Source organism: Vitis vinifera, chromosome 14 (genome assembly GCF_030704535.1).
Source record: "Vitis vinifera cultivar Pinot Noir 40024 chromosome 14, ASM3070453v1".
Taxonomy (NCBI): Eukaryota; Viridiplantae; Streptophyta; class Magnoliopsida; order Vitales; family Vitaceae; genus Vitis; species Vitis vinifera.
Genome location: NC_081818.1, coordinates 18,409,122 through 18,436,200, shown reverse-complemented (window position 1 = coordinate 18,436,200; position 27,079 = coordinate 18,409,122). Strand labels below are relative to the sequence as shown.

The following is a 27,079-nucleotide window of genomic DNA, read 5'->3' as shown; positions in this document are numbered from 1 at the left end:
AAAAAGATTAAAAATATTTTTTAATTGCATAACAAACTATTGTTACATGAAATATTAGGTCCATTTGATAACTATTTTTAAAAATAGTTTTTTATTTTTTAGAATAAAAAAAATAAAAAAACACGTTAAACAATTAGAAAATTATTTTATTCCTTCACATTTTCAAAAACAAAAAATAAAGCGTTTTTAAAAAACATCTTTTAGTTGTTTTTAACTGTTTTTATTTATTTTTTTAGAATTATTTTAAAGAATAATTATATAAATATGTATAATAACTAAAAATAAAGTTTTAAATATAACAATTATTTTTAAAATATTTAAAAAAAAAACTTAAAAACATTTCAAATTCTTAAACAGATTTTTACTTTACAAAACATATTTTTCAGAATTGTTTTAAAAATAGTTACCAAAAAATATTTTTAAAACTTGTTTTCAAAAATTACATTTTGAAAATTATTTTTAAGTGACATTTTCAAAGGGGGCCCTAAAGTTCCTTTGTTGCGTTAAAAAATAATTTTGCGTTGTAAAAATTCGTTGCAACTCCGAAGAAGCTAGTTGGGCCCAGCATAAACCTCTGATGCTGAGTTGGCAGCGGTCAACCACAGCGGAGAGTGGGGCCCAAAATGAAAGTACGGACACTCGCTGACATGCGTCAGTATGTGCCAACCGAAAAGACGAAGCCGACCTCGCTCCCTCTGCAAATCACAACGGTTGTCCATCCACGCCTCCTTCAAAACCCTAGATTTCTAGGGTTTCAATCTTGCTTTTCAAATGGCGAACAAAAGCATCAACAACAAAGACGAACCCAGCACTGCTCCTGAGTCCGATCGCTGGTATGATCTAACCCTAGGTTCCTCCTTTAAGGACCCCCATTCCTCTACCAAGTTCTGCACTTTGCGATGTAAGTCATCGTATTTCTCTATTTTCGTCTCTGTTTTCCGATTATCATTTGTCTCTGTTTGGAAGCCTAGAAAATTGTCGGGAAAGAGGGAAAGAAAAATGAAGCTATTAATTTTCTGTTTTTATGTTGTTTGGATTCTAAAAAAAGATGCGATTATGCACCATAACATCTGAGATTTGGGATTGGTTTGGTTCTCGGAGAGGGGTGGATGAATCCATATTTTGAGTCATTTTCGAGCATTTTTCTTTGCTCTGTTTGATTGTCCAGAAAATTGAGAAATAAAAAGATTTTTGAGTTGTTACATGTATTGATGATCCTTGCATTGTAAGTTCTGTTTTTTTTTGGAACCTAAAACAGTGGAAAATAGAAAGGTTTCAATTTTTGTTCTTTTTTTGTTTTGTTTTTTTTTTTCCCCTCTGGTTTCTCAGCTGTATGGAATGATAATTATATATTTGAACTTGTTCAGATGAATTCAAACCAGCTTCAATTGATAAGAACCAACCGGGATCACTACACAAGAACAAAGAAAATAGGGTTACGGTAGAATTTCATAACAACCAACCGGGGAAACCCAAAGTGACATTCGAGGGCAGTAGTGAGGATTATAAGGAAAATGATGCAGTTTTGTTCTTTGATGGTGAGACTTTTCGGTTGGAGCGATTGCACCGAGCAGTTAAGCGGTTAAGGCATGTACGGCTACCTGGTGAATCTGCAGCTGCAGCTGCCACTACTGCTGCTACTACTTCAGTTGTCCCCCCGGTTGAGTCTTATTCACCACCAATTGGGAAAGGAGCAAAACTTCAGTCATTTAATAAAAGCATTGCTCATCCAGTCCCAGTAAGCTTTTTATCTGAATAAGTTAGGTTGATTTTGATTTTGCTATGTCCATTCCAATAAAATAAATGAAAGAAGAGTAGGAATGGAAGTCCAAGGGTGTGTAAGTTTTCAAATTGTTCTTTTATAGAACTATTAATATAGCTGCCTTTTTGGAGTTTTGACTCAATTGCATTCATTGATTACGGTCTTAACTTATAATGTGAGATCTGTATTTCCCTTTGTTTCAATATGCATTATCATTTTTGTGGCTTAGTGGTGTTGCATTGCATACCTATGAGTAGAAGAATGAAAGTGATTTGAGAGGGTGCCTGGAAAATTGAATACTTATTACTTAATAACTTAAGTTGACTTTAAGTTGAATTATTCTAAAGTTGTTGACTTAAAACTTATTACTTGATTTTTATTATAAGTATTAAGGTTGTTTGATAAAGTCAACTTAAAATTTATTTTAAGCCTTTAAATTTACGTACTTACTTTTATTAACTTTAACTATATTTACCTTCATTAATTTTAACTAATATTTAATTTTACTAATCTAAGCAAGAAATTTGTCTGTTAAATATTCATATTTAAATTATTGTAGATATATAAGATAATCACAAAATATTTACTATAAAAAATGAGTCATCGATGTAAAGTCATGGTTGTAAAATATATTCTCACTAGATGTAGGCAAATGGGACAAAAAAGATTGGAGATTTAGAATAAATTAACTATTTTTACTTAATACTTAAAAAGTTATTTTAAACTTTAAATTGAGGTATTAAATTATTTTACTAAACACTATTTAATCTACTTAAACTTTAAGTCTTGCTACTTAGTTATAGGATAGGATTAGGACTTAGATTACAAGAGAAAAGAAGGTCTTTTCATATATATTTAGAACGGATTAATCTGTATGTAGAGAATCAATCATTGTCCATGATAGGATTTGTTGAGTGGCTATGCTCAATATAATTTCCCTTTTTTTTTTTCTTTTTTTTTTTGCCTTTTGGCGCTTATTGTATACATTGGGTGTACTTTTTTGTATTTGTTCCAAGGCTTTATCAAGGCATTCCCTCTTATTGCCTATATATATATATACACACACACATATTTGAAACAATAAATTCTTTGCACCTAGTGCATAAGCTCGCATGCACATTTCTTCATTCATGAGGTGGCTTTTCCTGATAACTGGGATACGGCCTTTAACTAGTGTTTTATTCTTTTTTATCTTTATTAAGCAAGAACTAGAGACGCCCAGCATGCTCTCTGCTCCTCACCTTACATATCCTTTCTTACCTGAAGTTATTATCTAATTACCTCTCGTGAGAGTAAGTAGAGTGGTCAGATTTATTGGTTGGGGTGATGGGCTGGTTTGTGCAGGCTTCAATTTTTAAAATTTCTGTTTGCCTTTTTTCCCTTAATAAAAAGGTGACTTGGGTATTTTAGAGATTGATATTGTAAATCCATGAGCAGATTTTTTTGATGCAATAATATGGATAAGATCAGCATATTCACAACAAATTTATCTCAACTTGCTTCATTTTTACTTACTAAAAAAAAGGTGCATTTCAATTTATTTAGTCCATGTGAAGCATATTTCTTGTTAAAGAATTGAATAACTTAAAAAGAATATTGGTGATCGATACAAGCAGTCTGAAAAACGGTGTGCCAGCTGGTCCTTTTGAGATTGTGTACAAATTTTTTTGTTGTGATCTATATGTTGCCTGTCATATAATATTTTAGTCTCATTTCTGAGATCAATCACCCGTTAACAACAATTAAAACAACTGTTAAAACATATCTTTCTATTTTGGTTGTCCTCTTGTTTCATTTGGGATCATGAGCAAAAAAATTTGGTTGTGAGCTAGTACTACCTGCCATTTGTGGTTTTAAATTTGATTTTGACTCCAGTCCAGATAGTGGCATATCAGACATGCTCATAGTTCTCCCCACCCCCTCCTGTGTCTCTTTCTTGTGATTTATTTATTGCCTATTGCATGTGATTTTGGTCACATTTCTGAGATCAATCACATAAGTGACAAATCAAAATTTAAGTACTAGAATATCTCTTTCTATTGAGCTGGTGGTCGTGTTCTATTTATGCTTGTGAGCTAAATTTTGGTCTTGACTTTGTACTATCTGCCATTTATGGTTTTAAATTTGATTTTGATAGGAAAACAGAGCATGTACTCTCTCTCTCTCTCTCTCTCTCTCTCTGATTGTTCTTGTTTGTATTGGAGGTTGTGAGATGCACTCTGTTCTCCCCTTAGTGGGCTGTAACTTCCTGTGTCATTTGGTGCAAGGATCAATTTGGTGTTACCAGTCTTGAGATTAGAGTCAAGTGGATCAAGGATAATTTAGGCGTTAACAGTCTTGAAAAATATGCAACAAGTACTCTCCTATGTTGTTTATTCCTTTTCTTTAGCATGCCAACAGCTTCTTCTCATCTTCTTTTTACCATATTGGGCATCTAGTGACAAGTCTCTACATGCCTAAGTTTTTTCTCCTTTAAGTTGTCGACAGATTCTTCCAATCCTTCTCTTCATTTTTTTTAGGCATTCTTCCCTTTACCATATTGATTACCCGATGACCAATATCAACATGCATGAGTGTATGGTTATCTCACATTTTGGTTTTACAGAGGATGCCATGTAAAACACCTTGTGTCCTTATTAAACTTTGATGCTCATGTTGCATCTTGTTGAGTAGGTTAGAACGAAGTATTCCATTTTGTTCATTCCAGTCATTTGTTAATCTTTGCTTCAAATAGATTAATTTGCTGCCTTCTCATTTTATGTAAATATTTCCCATGTTGCTATCTAACTCTAACTCAAACCCTCCTATTCAAGTCAAAATAGAAACTTGAATTCATTTGACTGAAGATTTAGAACATCAGTGTTGGGTTGAGTGGCACCAGTTTGTGGGGTGGGATGGTACACATTTCACTATGTTGGGAAAACCCTAAGGTAGTTTTCAACAATCAAATAAGGGTGGTCCAGTGATATACTTTTTGTAATATTTAAGGAAGGAAATGAGAAACCAAGGTTATGGGAGCCTAAAAAAGGAAGGGTGTAAAAAGGAAAGATGCATATAAAAAAAATAAGGAAAAAAGAAGTGAAGAAAGAACGAGAAAATAGAGAGAAAGAGATGTAAAAACCTTAGAGCGTTGCTAAAGCCTTCTAGATTCTTATTACCATTCATCATGCTATGTCCTTTACATGAAATAACCTTATTTTTAGGTTTTAGAAATCCAAAAGACACACTAAGTTAGTAGAAAGGAAAACCAACCTATATGGTAGACCTCTCTAGTTTAGGTTTATGTAAAAAATCTAACTAGAATCAAGTTGTACCCCTGCTTGTGGCTGCTGCTCTTGTTAGGCCCATGTTTGAAACATGTACCTTGTCTACTCTGCATTTGTCAACAGTGGGTGGGCAAATTTGGATTCTTGTGAGAGCGTTATGAATTTGATTCCTTGCTCTTCCGGTTATTTACTTGCATGCAGGATTTAAGGTTGCAGGACATCTATTTTATTCTGATAAAGAGCAACACCACCATCCAAGGGTTGAATACATATTCCTGACAATGGGAGATTGTTTTTGTTTGTGCTCTTACCAGATTTTTTTTCTGTGTTTAATGCAATTCTGTCTGGCTATTCTGTTAATTCCTGTCCATATATTGCATGAATTACATCTTATCTCCTATTTCTGTTAATAATTTTTTGCTAGTTTTGATTGTTCTAGTACTGTGTAATTTGAGATTTGAGAAAAAAACAAAGATAGGAAACAATTTTATTGTTTTTGCCTCGTATTATGTTCTGTTTCTGTGAAGAATGACCCACCCCACTTTGATAAGTTGGGACTTTTTCTTATTGTAATTCTACAGGTTGAGGTTGAACGTATTGATATTGGCAACTCAGAGAGCTTAGGTATGTTGCTTTTAACTTTATTATTGTAGATGCTATTGTTGTTGTTGTTATTATTATTATTATTATTATTTTTATTATTATTATTAGTGATTGTATAGCTACAGTTTTGGCTTCTCGGGTTGACCAGTAAGCTTTTTGTCTTTTAAGCTGGGAATTGATTTAGAAAGGAAAGAAATGCGTGCCTATTGATTAATATTCTGGCACTGATGGAACAATGATACACTACCCTTTAACCCCTGGAAAACACAAAATAAAATTGTTATGGGCTTAAGCCCTGTTAGGCTCAAACAAAGAGTGGACTGTCTTGATTCAGCAAAACAAAATGGAGAAAGTGACCATGCTCTGACATTTTTTGAATTTTAAACCAATTGCTTTTTGACAGTTCCATAGGCTAACTGCTTGGGAAGGGATTTACCTGAATGAAGCTGATCCACCTAATTACACAGTGAGAGATGGAAATGCCAAGCATAGGCAAAAAAAAAAAGTATAGGCTAGGAGTAACTAGTAATTCCTTTTGAACCCATGGGGTTGAATGAATCAATTTAGTGAGTGCATCCCCACATGTGCTTAGCGTGGTGAATAACCCTCGCATCTTAGTTTAACAATTTAAGATTAGGATACTGATTTTTGACGGAATTATAAAACACAAAGAGGAAGAAAACATTTCACTTCTGTTTCATGCACTCTTAATTGTTTTAAGTGGTTTCAAATTTAACCTAGTCTTATACAAAATTTTCCGACTTAGATGAAAAAATTATTGAAATGAATTAACGTATTACTATTTTAATTCAAATTTGACTGAGTCTGAATTTTGCTATCTTGTGTTCAACTGTGTCTTGATGAGTAATCTGCACTTAGATGAGTGTGTGCACTTCTGACCATGTAGTTTTTTTCAGTAATAAAATGCCTCACAAGAATCAATACTCTTTTATCATGTCATCCCCCGGTGAACAAAAGAAGAAATAAGAATGTTGTTTGACCAACTTTGCCGTTTTCTTATGTAGACTTTCCTGCATTTAAATGAAACTATGAACAATAAATCAATATTTCCAGATTTCATTTTGGAATTCAGTTCTTAATAATTTGCTATGTTCATGAATACTGACATGTATACATGCTTTTTCTGTTCAATGTAATAACCTTTTTGTCTCTCTGACCAGGCACAAAAGCTAAAAATGGGAAGGTTGTCGATTACCCACCTTCCCGTCCAAATCCATCAGTGACATCACCAAACTCTAAGAATTATGAACTGGAGGAGCACTTGGATATAATTAATGATGACAATGATAATTTTCAAACAGCTAAAAAAGAAAATGTCGCCGAAAGGGAATTCCACACCGGCATTGATATCAACCTGCCGCAGCAAAATGACATAGATGATGAGATTGCTGATGTTGATGTCAGTGATGATGAAGCAGATAAGGGTCCTAATGCTGCAGAAGCCCTTAGAGCCCAGGTGGATGCAGAGGGCAGGGAGGAGAAGACTTCTAGCTCAAGCGGTAGCAGTGGGAGTGAAAGTAGTGGGAGTGGGAGTGGAAGTGGCAGTGGCAGTGGCAGTGGCAGTGGGAGTGGGAGTGGAAGCGGGAGTGGGAGGAGGAGCAGCAGCAGTGACAGTGAAACCAGCGATGCTGACTCTGTCAATTCCATCTGAAGGATTGAAACTTAGCCATGTGGACTGCTTAAGTTTGAACAGTGCAAAAATGGACAAACAACTTTGGGTTTTTACATATTATGGTTGTCCATCATCACCTGCTGCATCAGGTGAGCATATGCTATTGCAGGAAAAAGGAGAAGCTTGAGAGATTCCGTCGCATGGGGTTGATTTTTAAGTGATATTCTGGTGTTGCTTTGCTGAAGCTAATGCATCAACATCAAGCAACTTTATGGGTTTGCTTATATTTGATTTGAAGAGCTGCATTTCTTAACACCCTTTTGTTTCTTTTCATGTAACATCTAATTGTTTGTAAAATTATTAATCAGAAGGGAACCCAAATTTCCATGTGAATTAGTTGGCTCCCTCTGGAATTCATGTCATGGTCACCACGTCTTTCTCAGGTGACCTTAAGGACCATATTCTGGGTATTCTGCATTCTCAATAATAAAAGTAGAACAAATTTTTCAGAGCAGTTTGCGACATCATTTCATCACTTAGGTAAACTGTAAATGAGCAGACGTGAGTGATGAATCGTTGTAGCTTTTACTAAAATGGACTTAGAAGCAGGGTAAGGCTCAATGAGCTTGAGCATCTTTTGGTGGATCAGATCTTAAACTTGAAGGTAATCGGATGGTCCAATGTTGATTTGCCTTGCCCAGTTGGCTCTCAGACACTCCACTGCAGTGGAACTGAATTGATGGAGCCAGGACTTCGCTAACAGAGGGCCTTGAGAACCTTACCGAAATGGTCTATAATTTGTAGATGTTTCGATCCAATGCAGCCATGTAAATAACGCTAATACTGATGCTGTATTGGTTATACATTCGAAGGGGAAGTAGGCTAATGAATCAGTGAAACAAAAACCAAGTCAACTGGTTAATGGTAAGAAAATTTCCTGAAAATAAAAACCTTAACTACAGTACTTATGCATTTCTCTTTTCATCAAATCTGGTTCCCAGTCATTTTCATGTCTATGTTTTCCTTGGTTTCTTTTCCAGCTATGGAGATGGTGGTGAGCATGTCCAATCCTAAGCACTCCCATAATCCCATTAACTAGAAGTTGATGAGAATTGCCCCGCCCCTTTTACAGGAGAAAAAAACCTGGCCCTCAGGGCTGATTCTGGTCTCCATTTATCAAGTTCAAAAGCAGCTCACGCAGCATCCCCGTGGTTGTTACAATGAAACTACAAGAGCATAGAGCCAACAAAATTTTCATGCACTAATACAAATAGTGTATTTTGTTTTTGGGTAAAAAGCAAAATTTTAAGTTATAGGGGACTTAAGTACTTCTACTCAGTAAGTGTGAAGGATCCCTCACAATTGTTCCATTTCTCTAAATGCTTTGCATTGATCAAGCCACTCAAAACAATTAGCTAACTTGACTGCAGTGAGCGGTAAAACATTACAAGGTGAACAAACCATATTCCTGGCTTCATCCTCATACTGGTGATGATGCTTCCTTTTCTTGTTCTGTGCCTTTCTCATCATCACCTCCTTGGTGCCCATTTTGCAAAAGTTTATGCTCTGAGGGTAGATTCTTTTTGGCTTTCCTACTCCCTTCAACTTTCCACAGACCCCAAACCCGCGTTTTTGGAGGAGGTCCTGCATCTGCGGTGGGTGCAACTAATCCTGGCTTTCCATCATCAATAACTGCATCAATCAATCCATACTCTTTTGCCTCCCAAGCATTCATGAAATTATCACGGTCAGTATCTGCTTCTATCTGCAAATAATCAACAAAGTAACTAAACAAATATGGGAAATTTCACAATGAACTACCAAAACAGGACACTAGGAGAAATAGAAGACAGTATTATTTGATGCCCAAAACCTGTTGTTCAGGTTTCCCTGTGATTCTTGACAGTATCTTATTCAGCTTAATTTTGTGGTACATCATTTCTCGGATTCGTATCCCCATCTCTGTTGCCTGGAATCACATATAAACCTTGTGTTAGAAATAACAGAGTCCCACCTGGTTACAAGAAATATGAGGATTAAACCTCCTTTCTACACTGATTAATACACTAAGGGTGCATTTGGTATGCAGGAATACACATAAAAATAGGATGGGCATGGAAGTGAATCATAATCCCATGTACAAGAGAAGAATCAAAATCCTAGTGAGAGGGGGATTTGGTTTTCATAACACTGAATTTTTTATTCCTATTCTCATTCTAAAGAACAATTCAAACACATTAATAAATGAGAATGGAATTGGTTTTTCATTCCCATTTTCTATTCCAACATTCCAAACATGCTCTTAGCATGTAATGCTTCACACAAACATAAGCCAAAATACTTCCTAACAAGATTAAAAAAAATGAAGAAAAATATCTACTACAGTTCCATATTCAGCAGTGGAAATCTCTCGGCTGCAAATTCCATTTAAAGGGGATCTAGCATAATCATTTAATAAACTAACTTCATATAATTCATCAAATAGCTCATCATTTTAAAGGAAATCATTTCCATAAAATTATCAGGCAAAAATTTTTGTTCATTTACTTTTGCATTTTTTTTTTTCTTGTCACCCTGAAGACGTAGGGTCAATCATTTACAACCTCACAACAAGAAACCAAATTCCAAAGGCACTGCTTTAAATGTTTAAGTAAAATCACTTTATATCAAGTAGTTAGTTAACACAGCTGTAGTTTTGCAACCTTTCCAAATGGCAGTTTCATCAGCTATCCCAGCTTGATGGTCTAACAAAGTTCACCTCTCATGTGCAACAATGTTTTCTGAAAAATTGTACAGAAGATTAAACTAGAGAATGAAAACTTAGGACATAGAAGATAGTTATTCACTTGGGTTAAATTCCCTTGTGGAACTAGGTGACTACATGGAAGAAGGAAAACCAAAAAGCTTGGCTCTTCTCTAATTGTACCCTGTCTGGTGCACCTAGTAACCAATTTCAACTTGCATGTCAACATCACAGGAAATCAGGAACTAACATTTCATGATCCCATTTGCTAGATCGAGCGAAAAATCAGCCTGGTGGGGTGGCTATTAACCATTTGATTTAAACCAATTTTTCAAATTTTTCAAATACTTTACACTGTTCAAAAAACCTGACAGTATGAACAAGATTTGTTTTTCACCTTAATTTATTTTCTTATGGTCACATGGCCAGTTGTGACCAACTATTAGGCAATTCATGGAAAAGTGGATGGCTACTGGATAAGAGGAACTAGGGTTTATTCACCAGTAATCTCATTCCTCTAATTCCTCAAACAATTACTTTCCAGGGAACTAATCTTCAGATTGCTCACGCTAGCCTATCCAATCTGATTACATCTAATTAAAAAGACCACAGCATTGCAACCTAGCCTATCCCATAGGCAGGCTTCATTTGCATGGTTACACCCAAGCCTTAGAATACTAACATCCAATTTGATTCAGAATCAAGATCAAATAGTAACAGCAAAAAAGTACTCGATTGAGATTTGATTGAAAATGTTGCATTTATCTTGACTGATGATAATAGCAGTTGAATTTGTGCCAGATTTAACATCCTGGGTTGATATCTGTCCAAAATGAGTTTAATGTTTGTGTAATATGATATCCCAGGAAGAACTAGGAGTCATGCTTGGGTACCAGGTTCCTTGGTAATAACCGTTTAATACGCAGTTCTACTGCATATATGTTGGACAATTCAAATGGCCCTCAATTCTAGTCTGCAAACATGCTCACAGGTCAAAGGGGCAAGATTGGGGTATATTGCTTTAGGACAAAGAAGACAAAGTTCTAGTTTGGAAATCTGGCTTAATATATGGGTCAATACTTGTAGAAGAGCTTAACTCCAAGACTGCATGGACCAAAGCCACTAAATAACCCTAATCCATATTTAGTTGTTCCAAAACCCTTATAATCTTGACAAAAGTCTCCACATTTAGCAACTCCAGTGCCACATTCAACAGCAAGAATTCAGTGTTTTAAGTGCCAGACACAGGGCAATCAAACTGTGTCCAGAGACCCTCTGGGTTAGGCTTGACTTGGGGTTTAGTTGAACCCAAAAGCCCAAACTTACATGAACCCAGGAAACCAAAAACATGAGACTTTATACAGTTTTTTCATGCAACTGCTCAGCTTGCCAGTTGCTCTATCTCAATCTCCAGATTGATTTTCAACAAGCAATTGATACAATGCCCTTCCATCCGGGCTTGCTTTTCCCCTCTCTAATATTTTGATGGATAGGCAAATAAAATAAGACTTACAAAAGGTTCCTAACAAAAAGGCAGTGCAATACAAGTGCACTGGAAGTATACAGAGCACTTCAAAGAGAGGAAAAAGACAAAGCCTCACTCCTACCTGTCAATAAGGTCTGACAAGGATTCAACATTCAAATCCATGGAAATTGCAGACCAAAAAAACAAGATATTTAAAAAGATGCTCTCACCAACCCTTCTGAATTTTCATCACACTCAAAGCTTGTTCTATTTCTATCTTTCCAAGTGGACCAGATCATACACAAAGGACCAAGCCTCCATAACCTTCTTTGCTTTCTCCAGACAAAGATCTCATCAGTAATTCTACAGCAAAAGGCCCCTTGAAGACCTTGAAAGTGCTCAGAAGATACCAAATAAAGAAAATCACATCCACAACCTTCTAGCTAACCTACAGTGAATTAGGATATGAATACCCAATTCCTAATCCTACTTATAGAGACAATACTTGATAGTAAAGGAGCACTGGATTTCAAAACTTACTAGCAAGATTTTTCTCCAACGGAGCTTCCCCAGTGAAAAAATTCACTTCAGATGGTAAAGGAGCACTTGTTTTTAAAACTTACTAGCAAGATTTTTCTCCATTGGAGCTTCCCAAGTGAAAAAAATCACTTCAGATGGCACAAAATGAGACCAATTCTCCCTAGCCAAAAAAGATGTTGACCACCTAAGACACAAAAGTTTATATTGAAAGATTTGACAGAGAAAGCACCATTCATCATTATCATCCAAACCATATTATAGCTGCATCCTCACAAAACAACTGACTGGAGAAATTGAAGAAAAATATATACCACTCCCAACTCTATCATTAAAGCTTCTCCAAAAGGGAGGAGACCAATAACTAAGAACACCATGCGCCTCCCAAATGTCCACCACCCAAGCTTGTTTGTGCAAGGCAATGTCAAACAAAACCATAAGAAAATCTCCTTCAATGCATGACTGTCCACCCCTACAATGCATGTATTTCATCAACAAGCTTCCACCTCTTCCTAGTTGCTCTCCGCAAGCCAACCCCATACCCCTCCCACCCCCTCCTTAACCACTTTCCCTTCCCAGCTTGCTTTTCCTTCAGGAAAAGAAGTCGTTTTAGTCAGACTAAAGTAGAGGCCCAACGCCAGTTTCCCTCCCAAATTTAGTCTAAATACTCATCCTCCACAACTTATCTTGCTCAGCCCAAAATCTCCAAAGCTACTTCCCTAATAAAGCCGTGATAAGCACAGAAAAACTCCCAAACTCCACTACTTGACAAGTGAATGATTTTAGATTACTGCTCCTCAAAGGAAATTCCATTGAATTTTCTCTGATTTGATCCTCACTACTCACGGCATCAAGAATAGAGGCATAAAACTTTAGCACCAAATATTAGTGCTCCCACCAGCTATCTACATGGTAAAATATTGGATGATCATACACAAGACTCTTTAGCCTATTGTCAGTCTCACTTTGATTTGGATTATTTGGTGGGAAAGGAACACAAGTACTTTTGAGGATTGGGTAGAGGACTCTAGGAGCAATTTGGGACCTGTTTTATTTCTCTTTTTCACTATGGACTTCAACAGTGAAACTTTTGCTAGATTGGAACTTCATTTGCAGAACCACAAATTAACTAAGGAGATACCTAATGAATGGCTACCACCTATAGTGGTTTTGTTAAGCTGAATTTTGGTGGATGTTCTTCAGGCAACCAAGGGCAATTAGGGATTGGAGGGTTGATTAGAGATCATTGTGGCAGAGTGTTAAGAACATTCTCTAAAACTGTAGGCCAGGGTTTATAAATTAAGGCTAGAAATTCTAGCCCTTTGGGAAGGGTTTGTATGGGCCAAAGCTTTAGATTTCTCTAATTTTCTAGTAGAAGGTGATTATGCTATTGTCATATCATGGTTGACTTAGAAAGAAAGATGATGATGAAAGTTTGATGAGTTATGATATTCCTTCTCCTGGACTCATCGCTTAAGCAAAAATGCAACAGATGCATTAGCAAAACATGGAGCAAGACATGATTCCTTTTGTACAAGATTCTATATTATGTGAGTTATAGTTAGATTTGACCTTTTAAACCAACATACACTTATCCGCCTTTTTTATCCTTCTTTGTATAGAGGATTGTATATTTATTGAAAGGATTTCTCACTCTTCTTTGTACTTCATAATTCAATGCAATAAAATTGTTGTTTCTTATCCAAAAAAATTTCTAAAAGAAAAACTAAATTTTGATAATGTAATCATTTCAACACAAAAAGAAAAAAAAATAAAGGTAAAAAAAAAACTCCCTTAGCAGGGCCACCAAATGGCATACATTGTATTTTAGTGCTTCAGAATCGTAATTCAATTTGAGCCCTTAATGTCAATGCCTAAGAAAAATCTTCCCTGACTACCCTACTTATATTGAAAGCTTTCCTGCAATTGTAAAAACTGAAAATGGTAGATTTATATTCAAATTTTGAAGGTTGCACTTGATATGCATCTGCATCTTTTTTGCACATCTTTTTATGCTTCCTCACACCACCCACAAATAATAATAATAATAATGACCATGACCATGACCATTACCATCACCATCACCACCATCAGCACCATCACCAGCACCATCACCATCACCATCACCAGCACCATCACCAGCACCATCACCATCACCATCAGCACCATCACCATCACCATCACCACCATCATCATCATCATCATCATCATAATCATATTTCTTTTTTTTTTCTTGAATCATTTTTCTTTTTTTTTTCTTGGATAGGTAAAGATAGCTAAATATAAATTAGTAACAGAAAAAAGTACACCCAAGTACACAGGACATATACAAGTAGCACCTAAAGGAAGGCCTCGTCTAAAGTATACAAAAAACACCCAAGACACTCAAGAAGACCCAACCCACTTTGCAAATCAAACAAAGCCATTGAGCTTTCACTTATGTACATGCTAACCCAAGTAGAAAGATTATATGGGAACAAAAAAAATTTTGATCATTTTGTTCCTTATCTTTAGAAGCTCTTTGATTACGCTCCCACCAAATTGTCTAAAAAATGCAAAGGGAGGTGGTTTTCCACACCTTTTTTCTTTTTCTTCCCTACAAAGATGCCATGCCAACTTAAAAATGTATCTTTTATTGAGGAAGAGATCACTCAATTTACACTAAATAAGAAGATTAATAGGAGCCAAAGAATCCTTGCTTTAGAGCAGTGAAGAAGAATGTGATCAATAGATTCCCTCTCCAATTTGCACAAATAACATTTATTCACTAGTGATCGCTCTCTCTTCTAGAGATTGTCTAAAATCAAAACTTTCCCCCAACTCACCTCCCATGCAAAAAATTTCACCTTAGACGGGACCCATGGATTCTAGATAATGTTCATTGGAAAAAAGACCGCCCTCCCCACCTACAAGGTTGCATAGAAAGATTTGACTGAATACAATCCTTTTTTGGCTTTTCTGCAAATCACCTTGTTATTATCTTCCCTTCTAACCATCTTTCCTCACAACATTGGAAAAAAAAAAGGTCTCAACAACTTCCAACTCTCAATAATTAAAATGCCTTGTGAACACAGATCCAATGTCCCTTTCCCTCCTAAGTCTTTCCACATATCCACCACCTAGACTTCTTTTGACAAAGTGAATGCATACAAAGAGAGAAAGGAATTACACAAGGACGACTCCACACACCATCTATCTGTCCAAAACTTAACCTTTTTGCCATTATCCACATCAAAAGAGGTTTTACTAAAGAAAAGACCTCACTCCTTCCAAACACCAACCCTCATAACCAACTCTAACTTCACAAGGGTGCCAACCCATTCCTTCCCTCCCACACTTCCCCTCTATAATCTGCTCTAGAAAAGATCCCCCATAAAAAACGTATCTCTTGCTCCATTTGACAAGGAGGGCCTGATTCAATAGAGAGAGACTTGTAATACCCAAGCCCCCTTTTCTCTTATCCATACAAACAATAGACCAACTAACCAAATGAGACTTTTTCTCTGAAGTCTCACATCCCCAAAAAAAAAAAAAAAAAAACAAACCTTAAAACTTCTCTAATCTCATTCTAACCTTTCTAGGATTACAAACAAAGACATGAAATAAATTGACAAACTCAACAAAGTACTTCTAATCAATGTAAGTCTCCCTCCTTAAGAGATGTATAGTCTTTTCTACATCGATAGTCTTCTATGAAACTTTTCATCCACTTCATCCCAACCTGCTTCAGATCTATAAGGGGCTCGCAGAGGTAATCTTGGGTAAAAAGAAGGAATTTTTCTCACCTTGCAACCCAATTTCATTGCCAAAACATCTACATTTGTAACCCCTCCAATTGGAATCAATTCACTTTTTTCTAGATTAATTTTAAGCCTTGATAGTGCTTTAAACCATGTGTAGTCAACTTAGGTGAACCAATTGATATTATGAATCACAAAACCAAAGTATCATCTACAAACAAAAGATGTGAGACCTCCCCTCTCCCAACTCTCTCTAATAGGTAACTCAACACCCCCCTGGTCAAAACAAACAAAAAAGGCGAAAGAGGATCCCCTTATCTCAACCTCCTCAAACTCTAAAAGAAACCAAAAGGTGTCCCATTGACCAACACTGAAAACTTTCCTAGGGATATACACCAGTGTATCCATCTAATCTATTTTTTGCCGAAACCCATTTTTTCCATAACCGCTAACAAGAAAGCCTAATTGAAATTATCATAGGCTTTTCCAATGTCCAACTTACCAATGACACCACTAAAACCGTCCACCAATAATGAATTGATTGTTTCATTTGCTATAAGGGTCACATCTAAAATTTGTCTTTCCTTTACAAAAGCATTCTAAAACTTAGACACCACTTTTCCCATCACTTTATTTAATCTATTTGTCAACACCTCTACCAAGAGCTTATAAAGACCACCTACCAAACTAATTGATTTGAAATCTCTCAAGTCCTTCACACCCCCTTTCTTTGGAATTAAAGCCAAGAAGGTGGCAATTAAGCTTCTTTCAAACTTGCCTCAAGCGAAAAAAATCTCTAAAGAACCCCATCACCTCATCTTTCACAAAATCCCAACTAAATTATCAAAAAGTCATAGTAAAACCATCTGGACCAAGAGCTTTGTCCCCATTTAGTTCAGACAAGGCTTTAAACACTTCCTCCTTTGAAAAGGACCCCTCTAAGCCCATCACCTGATGGTGGAAAGCCTTTTAAAGTTTATTCAAGGAAGAAAGTGAAGACCTAAGTAGGATTAATATTAATTAGAATTGAATTGGGATTGGTATTTTTTGGAGTCTAATTAGGATTAGCTAGGTGAGTTATAATATAATTAGAATTTGAGTCATGATAGGTTATTAGAGTCCTAGTAGACTTTGGATGTTATAATTAGAATTAGAATCATAATAGGTTATTAGAGTCCTAGTAGACTTTGGATTTCTTAGAGAAGCCTATAAATAGGCTAATCAATGTAAATCAAAGGGATGAATTTGATGAATAATATTATACTTTCTTTCATTGTAAGGTTGCAACCCTTAATGGTGAGACTCCATTGATTTTCTTCTAGGTGAGACTCGTATAAGGCCTTAATGAGACTCTACGGTTTTCCATCTTTTCTTCATTGTTTCTTCTTTCTCTCTATTTCTTATCTTATAATTTTCTCTACCATAAAATTTATTCCTTGTTCCTCTCCTTACACCTTAAAAATAAAACCCTAGCCCACCTACCCTTGAGTGTAGGCAACCATCCTAGGGTTGTCCTACATCATCACCTCATGATGATCCAAACTCCAAAGTCGTGAAAGAAATGTCATTTAAGGAATTTCACCATTCTCCCATGTCAAACAAAAGATTATGAAAAGCCTGGGCCACTCCTTGCTTAATGTTGAAATCCTCTAAAAGCCACTCCCCATTCACCTTAATCTTAGCCAAAAAAATTCCTCCAGTTATGGGCATTTGCAATTTTGGGAAAAAATTTAGTCCTCTTATCCCCCTCCTCCAACCAAATCTATCTAGACTTTTGCCTCCAAGAGATTTCCTCTATAAGAGCCCATTTACAGTACTCTTCTTTTGCTGCCCTTCTGGCTGCCTCTTCCTCCATTAGTAGCGGAGAATCCATTTCTTTAGAATCCCGAAAACCCACCTGCTTCAATGCTAGCTCTTTTTGGACAGCAGCATTACCAAAAACTTCTTTATTCCACACCTTCAATCTCGCCTTCAGCCCTAGTGCCGAATCTTTTGAAACCAAGTGTATGACATTCATTCTGTTATGGTGCCTCACAACTGTGCTCCTACAAGTATCATTTGGTTCAGATCTAATAAAAATAGATCAAGGATAGAATAAGAAAAAGAGTAGGATGTACTGGTGCAATCTACCCAACTGACGCTTTTTGTATGGATCTTCATAACTAAAAGTGGGGATAACTGATATCTTTTATATTATCACAGAAAACACAAATAGAAATTATTCAACAAAAAAAGGTTCTTTTGCTAATGCTTCCTATGAAAGTTTCATTATGGTGTAATCTATAATAGTCCTTTCTTAAGATGTAAACAAAAAGAAACTAGAAAGACAAGGAAAATACAAAGAAAAAATGGTGCATGAGTTCTGAAATTAGAAGCAATAAGAATGCAAAAAAATAAATAAAAGAGGCAAACTAAAAACAAATCAAGCAACCAATGAAACTGACTCCATCTGACAAGGATAATATTTTTTTCCTGAATAACAATTCTCTAAGACCAGGAAATCCTCCCAACCAATGAATCCATTCAAAATCAGAGTTACACATCCATCATATCTATCACTGCCCAGATTACAACTATTCTAATAGCTAATCAGTTCATGTACTTTAGCTCACAAACAGGGGTTATCAACACCTAGAATAACATTAGCCGATTTCGAAAGGAAGCAGATAAGAGAATAAGTGGATTTTGTGGAGCTGTGAAGACCATGAACCATTGTTGGATTACTGCTGATTCATGGCTCATGTTTAGGCTTGATTTAATGCAATTCAATCATGTAGTGGATACTCGCCATTAAATGCTGAGAGAAAGGAGAGAAAACATTCAGGTTCTGCTAAGACCATCTCTAGCTGCAAAGCCTCCATTTCTTTTAAGCTTTCATGAATGAGCTCCAAACAACCAAAATCATCCTTGTCTTCCATAGTCATCTCCATATAACTGAATTTCCTTCAAGCTATCCAGTAACTTCCCTTGGAATTAAAGAAACCGTACCATATCTCATAGGTCTCAGTTTCAAGAAGGGTTGGTGATGAAACAAGTCCATGTACTTTTGTTTTCCAATTCCTAGTCTCATAATTCTTCTTCTCCAACTTTCTAAAGCGGAGACAGAAAATGCATCCAGGATTCATTATGATTTATCCATTAGACCTGCAGCTACTAAGCCAATGCAGGTGCTGCATCATGACTCAAATTCTAATGTATAAGACCGATATCTAGCATCATTCCAAATAATATGATCATGAAAAAGTACAGCGAGCCTTGTATCTAAGGATAGAAAATTCTTATTTCTGAACATGATCAATGAAAATAAACAAAAGAATCCAAGCATACCTTGCCCCCGGCCGTTCCAAGAGGTTGATGGATCATCACTCTTGAATTTGGCATGCAAAACCTTTTTCCTTTTGAACCAGAAGCAAGAAGAAAGGCACCCATAGATGCAGCAAGCCCCAGGCAAACAGTAGAAACATCAGCTTTGCACAACTTCATCGCATCATATATCCCCAATCCTACATGCAGCAGTAAGTGCAAGAAGAAAAATGATATCAAAAACAAACCAAAAAGTTCTTTGAATGTACTAAACTCAACAAAACCTTATCCCTAGCTACTTGGATAAGTGTAAATGCACACTTTTCTGCAACTCAGCTCTATCTAAAGGCATATCAATCACAAACCTAAAGGATTCTTCATCACAAGGTCCACAAAATGTTTCAGCTCTCTGTCAAACCCAATCCCACCCTCCCTCCAAATTTGGGACCGGTGAGTAGTAGATTAGACTCTAAGCACATGAAACGAAACTAAAATGATGTTCTGCTAGAAATATGCTACAAAGAAATTAGCAGAAAATCTTGTTTAAATGAAAACAGAATTAGAAATCAAATAAAAAATTAAGCAAATTATGAGTATAAAGCATCTTACATTTCAGAAAGAATAGGAGGAAGAACCGAGTACTAAATTAAATAAGGGAAAAGACTACAATGAATAATTTTAGATTGCAAACAAAAAAAAAGGCTAAAAAAATATCTATTACAAAGCCACTTCTGATCAAAGCATTACATAATATTAATGCCCAATTACAATTTAAAAAAGGTGACAGTGTCACCTGAACAAAATTGCTCATTCTGTGCATTTGTTACTGAGAGGGATGCACACACATAGAGAGAGATGAACATGAGACACCACAAACATACATACACACATGTCCAAATACCAGGAACAATCTAATCCATTTCACAAACATTTGATAAATATTATTAATGTTGAAGAGAAATCCAAAAGGGCATGGCCTAGTGGTAAGACGACAGGCTGTCCTACAGCATACCAATTATATCAGAGTAGAGATCATGTGTGAGTGTGTGTGTTTTTTTAAGATCTTCTGATTAAGAATATAATATTGCATAGAAGTGGTTCGAAGAGATGGAGTGTGCACATGTGAGAAAGAGGGAGATGAGGAGAGACCCTTAAGGTTTATTCAAAATGGAAGAAGCTTTGGCACTTCTGCACAATTAGGTTGTTGGCAGTTGATACTAGAAATAGTTGATTATGTGAGATTTTTTAAAAAGTTCTATTTTCTGAAGACTTTCTATTTTCTTTTAATTTCATTATTAGGAATGTTTTTTTTTTTTTTGGATAAGTAAACACATATATTAACAAAAGGCAAAAACACCGCATAGCATAAAAGGAGTATACAAAGCACTTAGTCCCGACATTTGCATGTTGTGCATGGAGCAGGGAGAAACAGTAGATCATCTTTTTCTTCATTGCTCTATGACGATGGGGTTGTGGCACAGATTATTTCAGTTAACAAAGATAGATTGGGTTCCTCCTAGGAGCGTCTTTGACATGATATCTATCAATTTTAATGGTTTTGGATCTTCTAAGAGAGGGATTGTATTATGGCAAGCTGCGTGCATTGCTATATTATGGATGGTGTGGCGGGAAAGAAATGCAAGGATTTTTGAGGATAAATCAAGGAATTCAGAGAACCTTTGGGACATGATTCATTTCCTTGCTTCTCTTTGGGTTTCTTGTTCTAAGGTTTTTAAGGGGATTCCCCTTAATGTGATTCACCTTGATTGGTTAGCGGCGTGCAACTCCATTGGGTTGGCCTAACTCATAGTAGTTGTCTGTATCTACTTTGTATTTTCTCGTACTTGTTTCATTGTAGTTCTGTTTTCTTGGGGGGGAGGATTCCTCATCCTTCTCTTGTACTTTCCCTTATATTAATATATGCCTTTGTCGTTTCCTATCAAAAAAATAAATAAATAAATAAAAGGAGTATACAAGGCGACGAAGGCCTCTCAACAAAAGACAAAAGAGACAAAAAACCCACCAGCCCTTAAATGGAGGCTAACCACTCCAAGAATCCTACAAGGGAACGTGACTCCGCTCCACTATACAATTTTGCCCAACCCCACACATTACAAACAAAAGAATTCTTAATTTTCTGAATAGCTAACTCCCCCCCCCTAAATGCTAATCTATTCCTCTCCTTCCAAACCATCCAAAAAATAAATAACGGAATGGATCTCCAAATTTTTTTCCTCTTTTTACCCACAAATAAGCCCTTCCAGCTAAGAACCACCTCCTTTACAGTTTCTGGAAAAACCCACTGGGCACCAAACAAACCAAGGACAATCTCCCACAGCACTCTGGCCACTGTACAATGAATGAGCAAATGATTTACATTTTCCTCTTTGCTACCACATAAATAACAACAATTAGGAAGCTACCACCCTCTCTTTTGAAGCCTATCAAAGGTAAGAACCTTCCCCCAAGCAGCTTCCCACACAAAGAACGCTAATTTAGTTGGAACATTCTCCACCCAAATGTCATTTTTAGGAAACATGGAGACACTAGGGCTGATCAGCAAGCTATACGCTTTCTTAACACCAAACTTCCCATTTTTTCCTCCCTTCCAAGAGACCGAGTCCTCCTCCAAGGTGATTCTTTGCTCCTTAAGACTTGGAGTAATTCGCCTACCACGTCCAACTCCCAATCGTTGAAGTCTCTAATAAACCTTAGATTCCAGCCTCCTTGACTAGAATTCTGGTCCCACATATCTCCCACTGTGGCGTTCCTTTGGGCAGCCACGGCAAAGAGCTGAGGGAACCTTAGGGACAACTCCACATCCCCACACCAAGGATCAGTCCAGCACCTAATTCTGGTGCCTTTTCCTACATTAAAAGTCATATTATCCCAGCACCAATTAGATTCCTTCAGAATTTCCTTCCAAACGCCCCATTTGCCTTCTTAGTCCTCCACCCAAATTCCTCTTGCCCATATTTCGCCATAAGCACTTGCTTCCACATCTCGTTCTTGGCCCGAGCGAATCTCCACACCCATTTTCCAAGCAAAGCTTTGTTCAAGGGGACTAGCTTCCTCAAACCAAGCCCCCCCTTCTTCTTACCTGCACACACCCTCTCCCAATTGACTAGGTGGGCTTTTCTTTCCATACTTCCTCCCCCCCACAAGAAGTCTCTTTGCAACTTTTCTAGCCTTCTTACCACTATCTTAGGCATACGGAAGAGAGACAATTGATACAAAGGCATACTAGCCAAAGTACTCTTTATGAGGGTGATTCTTCTGCCTTTGGAGATATATTGCCGTTTCCAAAGGGCCAGTTTCCACCTCACTCTTTCTTCCACCCCATCCCACACGAAAGAGGCCTTATTGGACGCACCCAAGGGCAGCCCCAGGTGGGTTGATGGCAGCTGACCTACCTTGCATCCCAGCGCCACAGCCATCTCAAGAATCTCTTCCACCTCCCCTACTGGAATAATTTCACTTTTAGCCAGATTTATCCTTAACCCTGAAACGGCTTCAAACCAACATAAGATCCAGCTCAAGTAGGTCATGTCTTCCTTCTTTGCCTCACAAAATACTATTGTGTCATCCGCAAAGAGAAGGTGAGAAAAAGAATTAAAGTCCCAATAGGTTATTTATTAGTAAAACTTCTAGTTTATTGTCTTGCTAAGTTTTTAGAATTGTCTAAAGCCTACAAATAATGTTAATTGCCACAAAACAAGAGCACAATTAATCATCATGATCTTTGCATCCTTGCATTATTTAATAGTGAGACTCGGTTATCTCCTTAATGACACTCCTCAAAGGCCTTAGTGAGAATCCAAGATTTATCTATCTCTATCTTCATACTAATTTTGAGATTCCATTATCTTCTTTTCAAAGTGGGATTTCTACAACAGCCTAACAAAGCTTTAAGATTTTCTATTTTTTTCTTCTCTTTCTCCTTGGTTTTACTTTCTTCCCCATTATGTTTGTTGAAGTTTTGAGTGGAAATTTGGTTATGTCTGATGTTTGGTTTTACTTTCTATATCTGTTTTTCCATAGGCAACAAGAGAGAAGGTTATTAAAAGAGCCAATAAATGGGGGGAAAACTGAAGTAACTTGACAGAAAAGAAGGTAAACATAAAAGAAAAAGGAATATAAAAAATAGAAAAGACTATCTCATAGACTAGACCCTCTAATGAAGTTTAACAAAGAAATCTCTGCATCCTCCTGCCACACCATATACCAAGCAAATAATGATTTGAGGAACAAGTCCTTCATTCTTAAATCTAATCTCTCTATGCCTTTGATAATCATTTTATTCAGCTTGGAAAGCGCAGACTTTTGAGCTACTGTAATAGGGAATGCTAGAACTTCAACAGAAATTGTGCAAGAAAACGGTTTTGAGGCACTCTTAGCAGTAAATGAGACTAAGAAATGCTTGATCAAAATGAAAATGCAAGCCTACAAGATAGAGCACATTAATTCGTCATGAAGATATTGAAAGTGGTTTTCTTTTCTCTTTTCATTTTTATTTTTTTTTTTTTGATAGGTAAGATATTGAAAGTGGTTTTATATCTTAATCAGCAGCAGATGATTACAACTTAGTGAATCTAAGTTCTCCTAGGTCAAGAAAGTTGGTGAATTCATGTGGATTGAAGACATAATAATGGTGAGTGAAGGATACTATCCTTAAAATCAGGTTTGTGGTCTGCTGCAAGTTCATTAGTCGATGCATGTACAAGATAATATATTGTTTATTGTTTTCTATTATATTACCTAGCATTTATTAATCCCATTCTGGAGTTCCATACTGCTTTTTGCAAAGGGTTCACTACACTCCCAGACAATCCTGGGAGTGTAGTTCAAGCTTCAATTATTTGATTGGAGAACAAGCTGAAAGCCATCTGTTCACAAGCATATTTCATTCAACAACTGAACAACTCTAGTATGTTCTACTTGGACTTGGGTACAAGGGTCGGGTGCAAGTGTGTGTCTAAGTCTCAAATTCATTTAATCCCCAGATTTTAGGATACATGATATGACTAAATAATTTGCTTTCTCTTTATGTAGTATCCCCTGGTCCAAATTGAAGTGTATGGTTAAGATAGAATGTCCAATGTGAGTCTTATGTTACAATGAAATAAGAGTTTATTCTTCTCTTTTTAGTTGAATACTACACCTATCAAATACATATTTGACCAATAGGAATGTTGAATGCATACCCTACACCAAACTCTTGTTATGTCATGTCTCAGAGGTACTTCACATGCTTTGAAGTGCGCATGTAGAACACTTTTCAATATTAGCTCTGATAACCATGAACATATAGAGTTATACATAAGAAGAAAAAATGATCATCAAGCTCAATAAATGGGCCCTTTAGACATACCAGCAGTAACAGAGCCACCAGGTGAATTGATAAATAACTTGATGTCCTTTTCCTGGTCTTCAGCATCCAAAAATAAGAGCTGACTTATGACCAAATCTGCAGTCATGTCATCCACCTGACCATCATCAATAAAAAAACCAAAACTTGAAAACCCGCTTTGTTCATGGTTCAATACATACGAAACTTAATTGATAATAGAAACAAGGAGCACAGAAAATCTGCCTTCAGAAGTTCCAGCTTTAAATTGTAAAGCATATATAAAACAAGATTAATCAGCACAAACAATTACTAAAATCCTCAAAAGAATGCTAAAGAGTAATTATCTGCACAACCCATCTCAAAAGTTCAACCTTTAAGCTAGAAAAACCAGCTGGTGCATGGAAAAGCAAAAACCATCTTAAGCGTCACCTTACCTTAAACTTCCCATAGGAAATAAACAAAACCCCATCTCAAAAGATAATATTAATCCAGAAAAATCAAATTTCATAGAAAGAAACCCAAATTCATTCTCCCTTCCTTTAATTTCTCACTGAGAAATCAGCAAAACCCGCCTCAAGAATTCAATATTAAGCCAGAAAAATAAATAAATAAATAAATAAATGTAAGTTCCAGATAGACCCATCTCAAATCTCATTCTATTTTGGCATTTCAGCCCAGAAAAAGAATTGCAAAGACAAAGGAAAAAAGGGTCCGCAAAACCCATCTCAAAAATCCACTTTTTAAAACTCAATTTTCAAAGAGAAAGAGTCTGCGGGGCAAACCTGAGAGCCCAAGAACACGATTCGCTGGCGTAGGAGCATGTTAGTGGTGTCAAGATCTTCGAATCTGGGCAGCCAAGTGGGGGCTGAAGCAGACTGAAGACTGGAGAGATCCCAATTCGAAGCGAGGGTCGGTCTCGAGGCAGAGGATGCCTTAACCATTGAAACGGCTCTTCCCTTTCTACTGCTTCTGCTAGTGCTTGGAAGCCATAACGATGATGATGAAGGACTGCGATTGAAGCATAGTGGTCTTGAGGCTGACGCTGCATACGTTAGAGTTAAGCTCCTCTCCATCTCTGGTTCTTCTCTCTTTCTTTTCCTTCTCCTTTTTCCTCAGAAACTGCGGGAAAGCAATGGAAAACAAGACTGTAATTGGTTGGGTTAAAACGGTGTCGTTCTTGGGCCGATAAACCTATATCGCCAGTAGACTTAATATAGTAAATCGGAGAAGTGAAGTAAAATTTAAAAACGATAAATATAATAAAAAAAAAATATATTGTTAAGAACCCATTTCAAAAATATGTTTTCCAACGCATTATTCATGAATCTCTTTTACTTCGAAAAATTAAAGCATGGTCAAAATTGTTTTTGAAAACTATTTTATGTTTTTAAAAATAAAAAAATTGTTTTGTATATTCAAAAACATGTTGGACAATTTTTTTAACAGAAAATAAGGTTTTATTTAACAATTTTTTTAAATAGTTTTTTATTCACAATAACAAAATAATAAAAAATAAAAAATACGCTTAATAACCAAAAAATAGAAAATAATCTTTTATTTTTAAAAATAGAAAGTAGGATGTTTTCAAAAAAAACATATGTTGTTTTCACTTATTTTTTTATAACCATTTTGAAAATAGTTATACTAATATAAAAAATGATTAAAAATACATACATATATATATATATATATATAAAAGTTATTTTTAAAATATAATTTAAAACATAAAAAATAAGTTAATAACAGTTCTTGTGTCTCAGTTTTTAGTGGCTTTTGACCTAGGAGATATATTTCCTATGGATTGAGTCACTTTTAATGAAAGTTGATAACAATAGATATTCTCAATAGAAACACTATAATATCTTATGAACATTGAGATGGTGTGTCCCCTTCAATAATCTTAAGGATGTGTAATCATAAAATTTATAGCATCACACTAATTCCTTTAATGAAATTTGTCATATGATGTTGGCATGTTAGAATATGTCATTTAATTACATAATAAAAGGTTCATAACTTTAGGATGGTAGAGGTAATGTTGAAATGTTGATAACTTTCACATTGTTATATTATAAACATTGTTATGGGAGATTATATATATTGGATAATAAGTCACGAACTCAAATACTTAGTGTCTTATTGTAATATATACAGTACTATAGCGCAATTGACTTTCTATAATATGATGTTGAGTTAGTTTCAAAATTGGATAATGAGGAAACCAATGTTGTCCTAGTGGTCCCCACTTAAACTCATATACATTGATGACATGGTTTATGAAGGTTAGATTGATTCTTAGTTCGCTTATGTACATAAGGACGTTTGGTAAATATGCAAGGTTGCACGGTGTTAGTGAACAATATCTCTGAATTGGGCTAATTAATTAATTTGAATCAATTGGTTAATTAATCAATTAACAACCTTTTTAAGTTAGATTAAGTGACTCAAGTCCAAGGGAGACTTAAGTCACTTAAGCCTAATAGGAAACTTGTAAATATCCCTATATGAGTTAAAGTTTCAGAATTTTGTCACTCTCTTCCTTCAATCCAAAGAGAGAACCCTAACCTCTACCTTAGTGATTTCCACCATCTCAGTGTCTAAACTTAAGAAGGCATGATCGGTGGAAGATTATTGTGTTTATGAGATCTTTTCCAGATTTGAAATTTTCTACACTAAC

General features: G+C 36.0%; 2 protein-coding genes across 2 annotated transcripts; one reads left to right on the top strand and one right to left on the bottom strand.

The window, feature by feature from the left end:
* The first annotated feature begins 649 nt into the window (after positions 1-649).
* On the top strand, positions 650-7,778 carry LOC100243360 (ell-associated factor Eaf-like). The gene is made up of 4 exons (XM_002271456.4): positions 650-901; positions 1,368-1,738; positions 5,610-5,652; positions 6,813-7,778. Exons 1-4 carry the CDS (start codon positions 772-774, stop codon positions 7,301-7,303), a joined length of 1,035 nt encoding a protein of 344 aa, XP_002271492.1. The 5' UTR covers positions 650-771; the 3' UTR covers positions 7,304-7,778.
* A 725-nt stretch (positions 7,779-8,503) lies between these two features.
* Positions 8,504-25,581, bottom strand: LOC100265683 (ATP-dependent Clp protease proteolytic subunit 3, chloroplastic). The gene is made up of 5 exons (XM_002271613.5): positions 25,185-25,581; positions 24,424-24,538; positions 19,077-19,252; positions 9,138-9,233; positions 8,504-9,029 (listed from the first exon to the last, which is right to left on the bottom strand). The coding sequence occupies exons 1-5, from the start codon at positions 25,473-25,475 to the stop codon at positions 8,745-8,747; spliced, it is 963 nt and encodes a 320-aa protein (XP_002271649.1). The 5' UTR covers positions 25,476-25,581; the 3' UTR covers positions 8,504-8,744.
* Between the last annotated feature and the right edge of the window lie 1,498 nt (positions 25,582-27,079).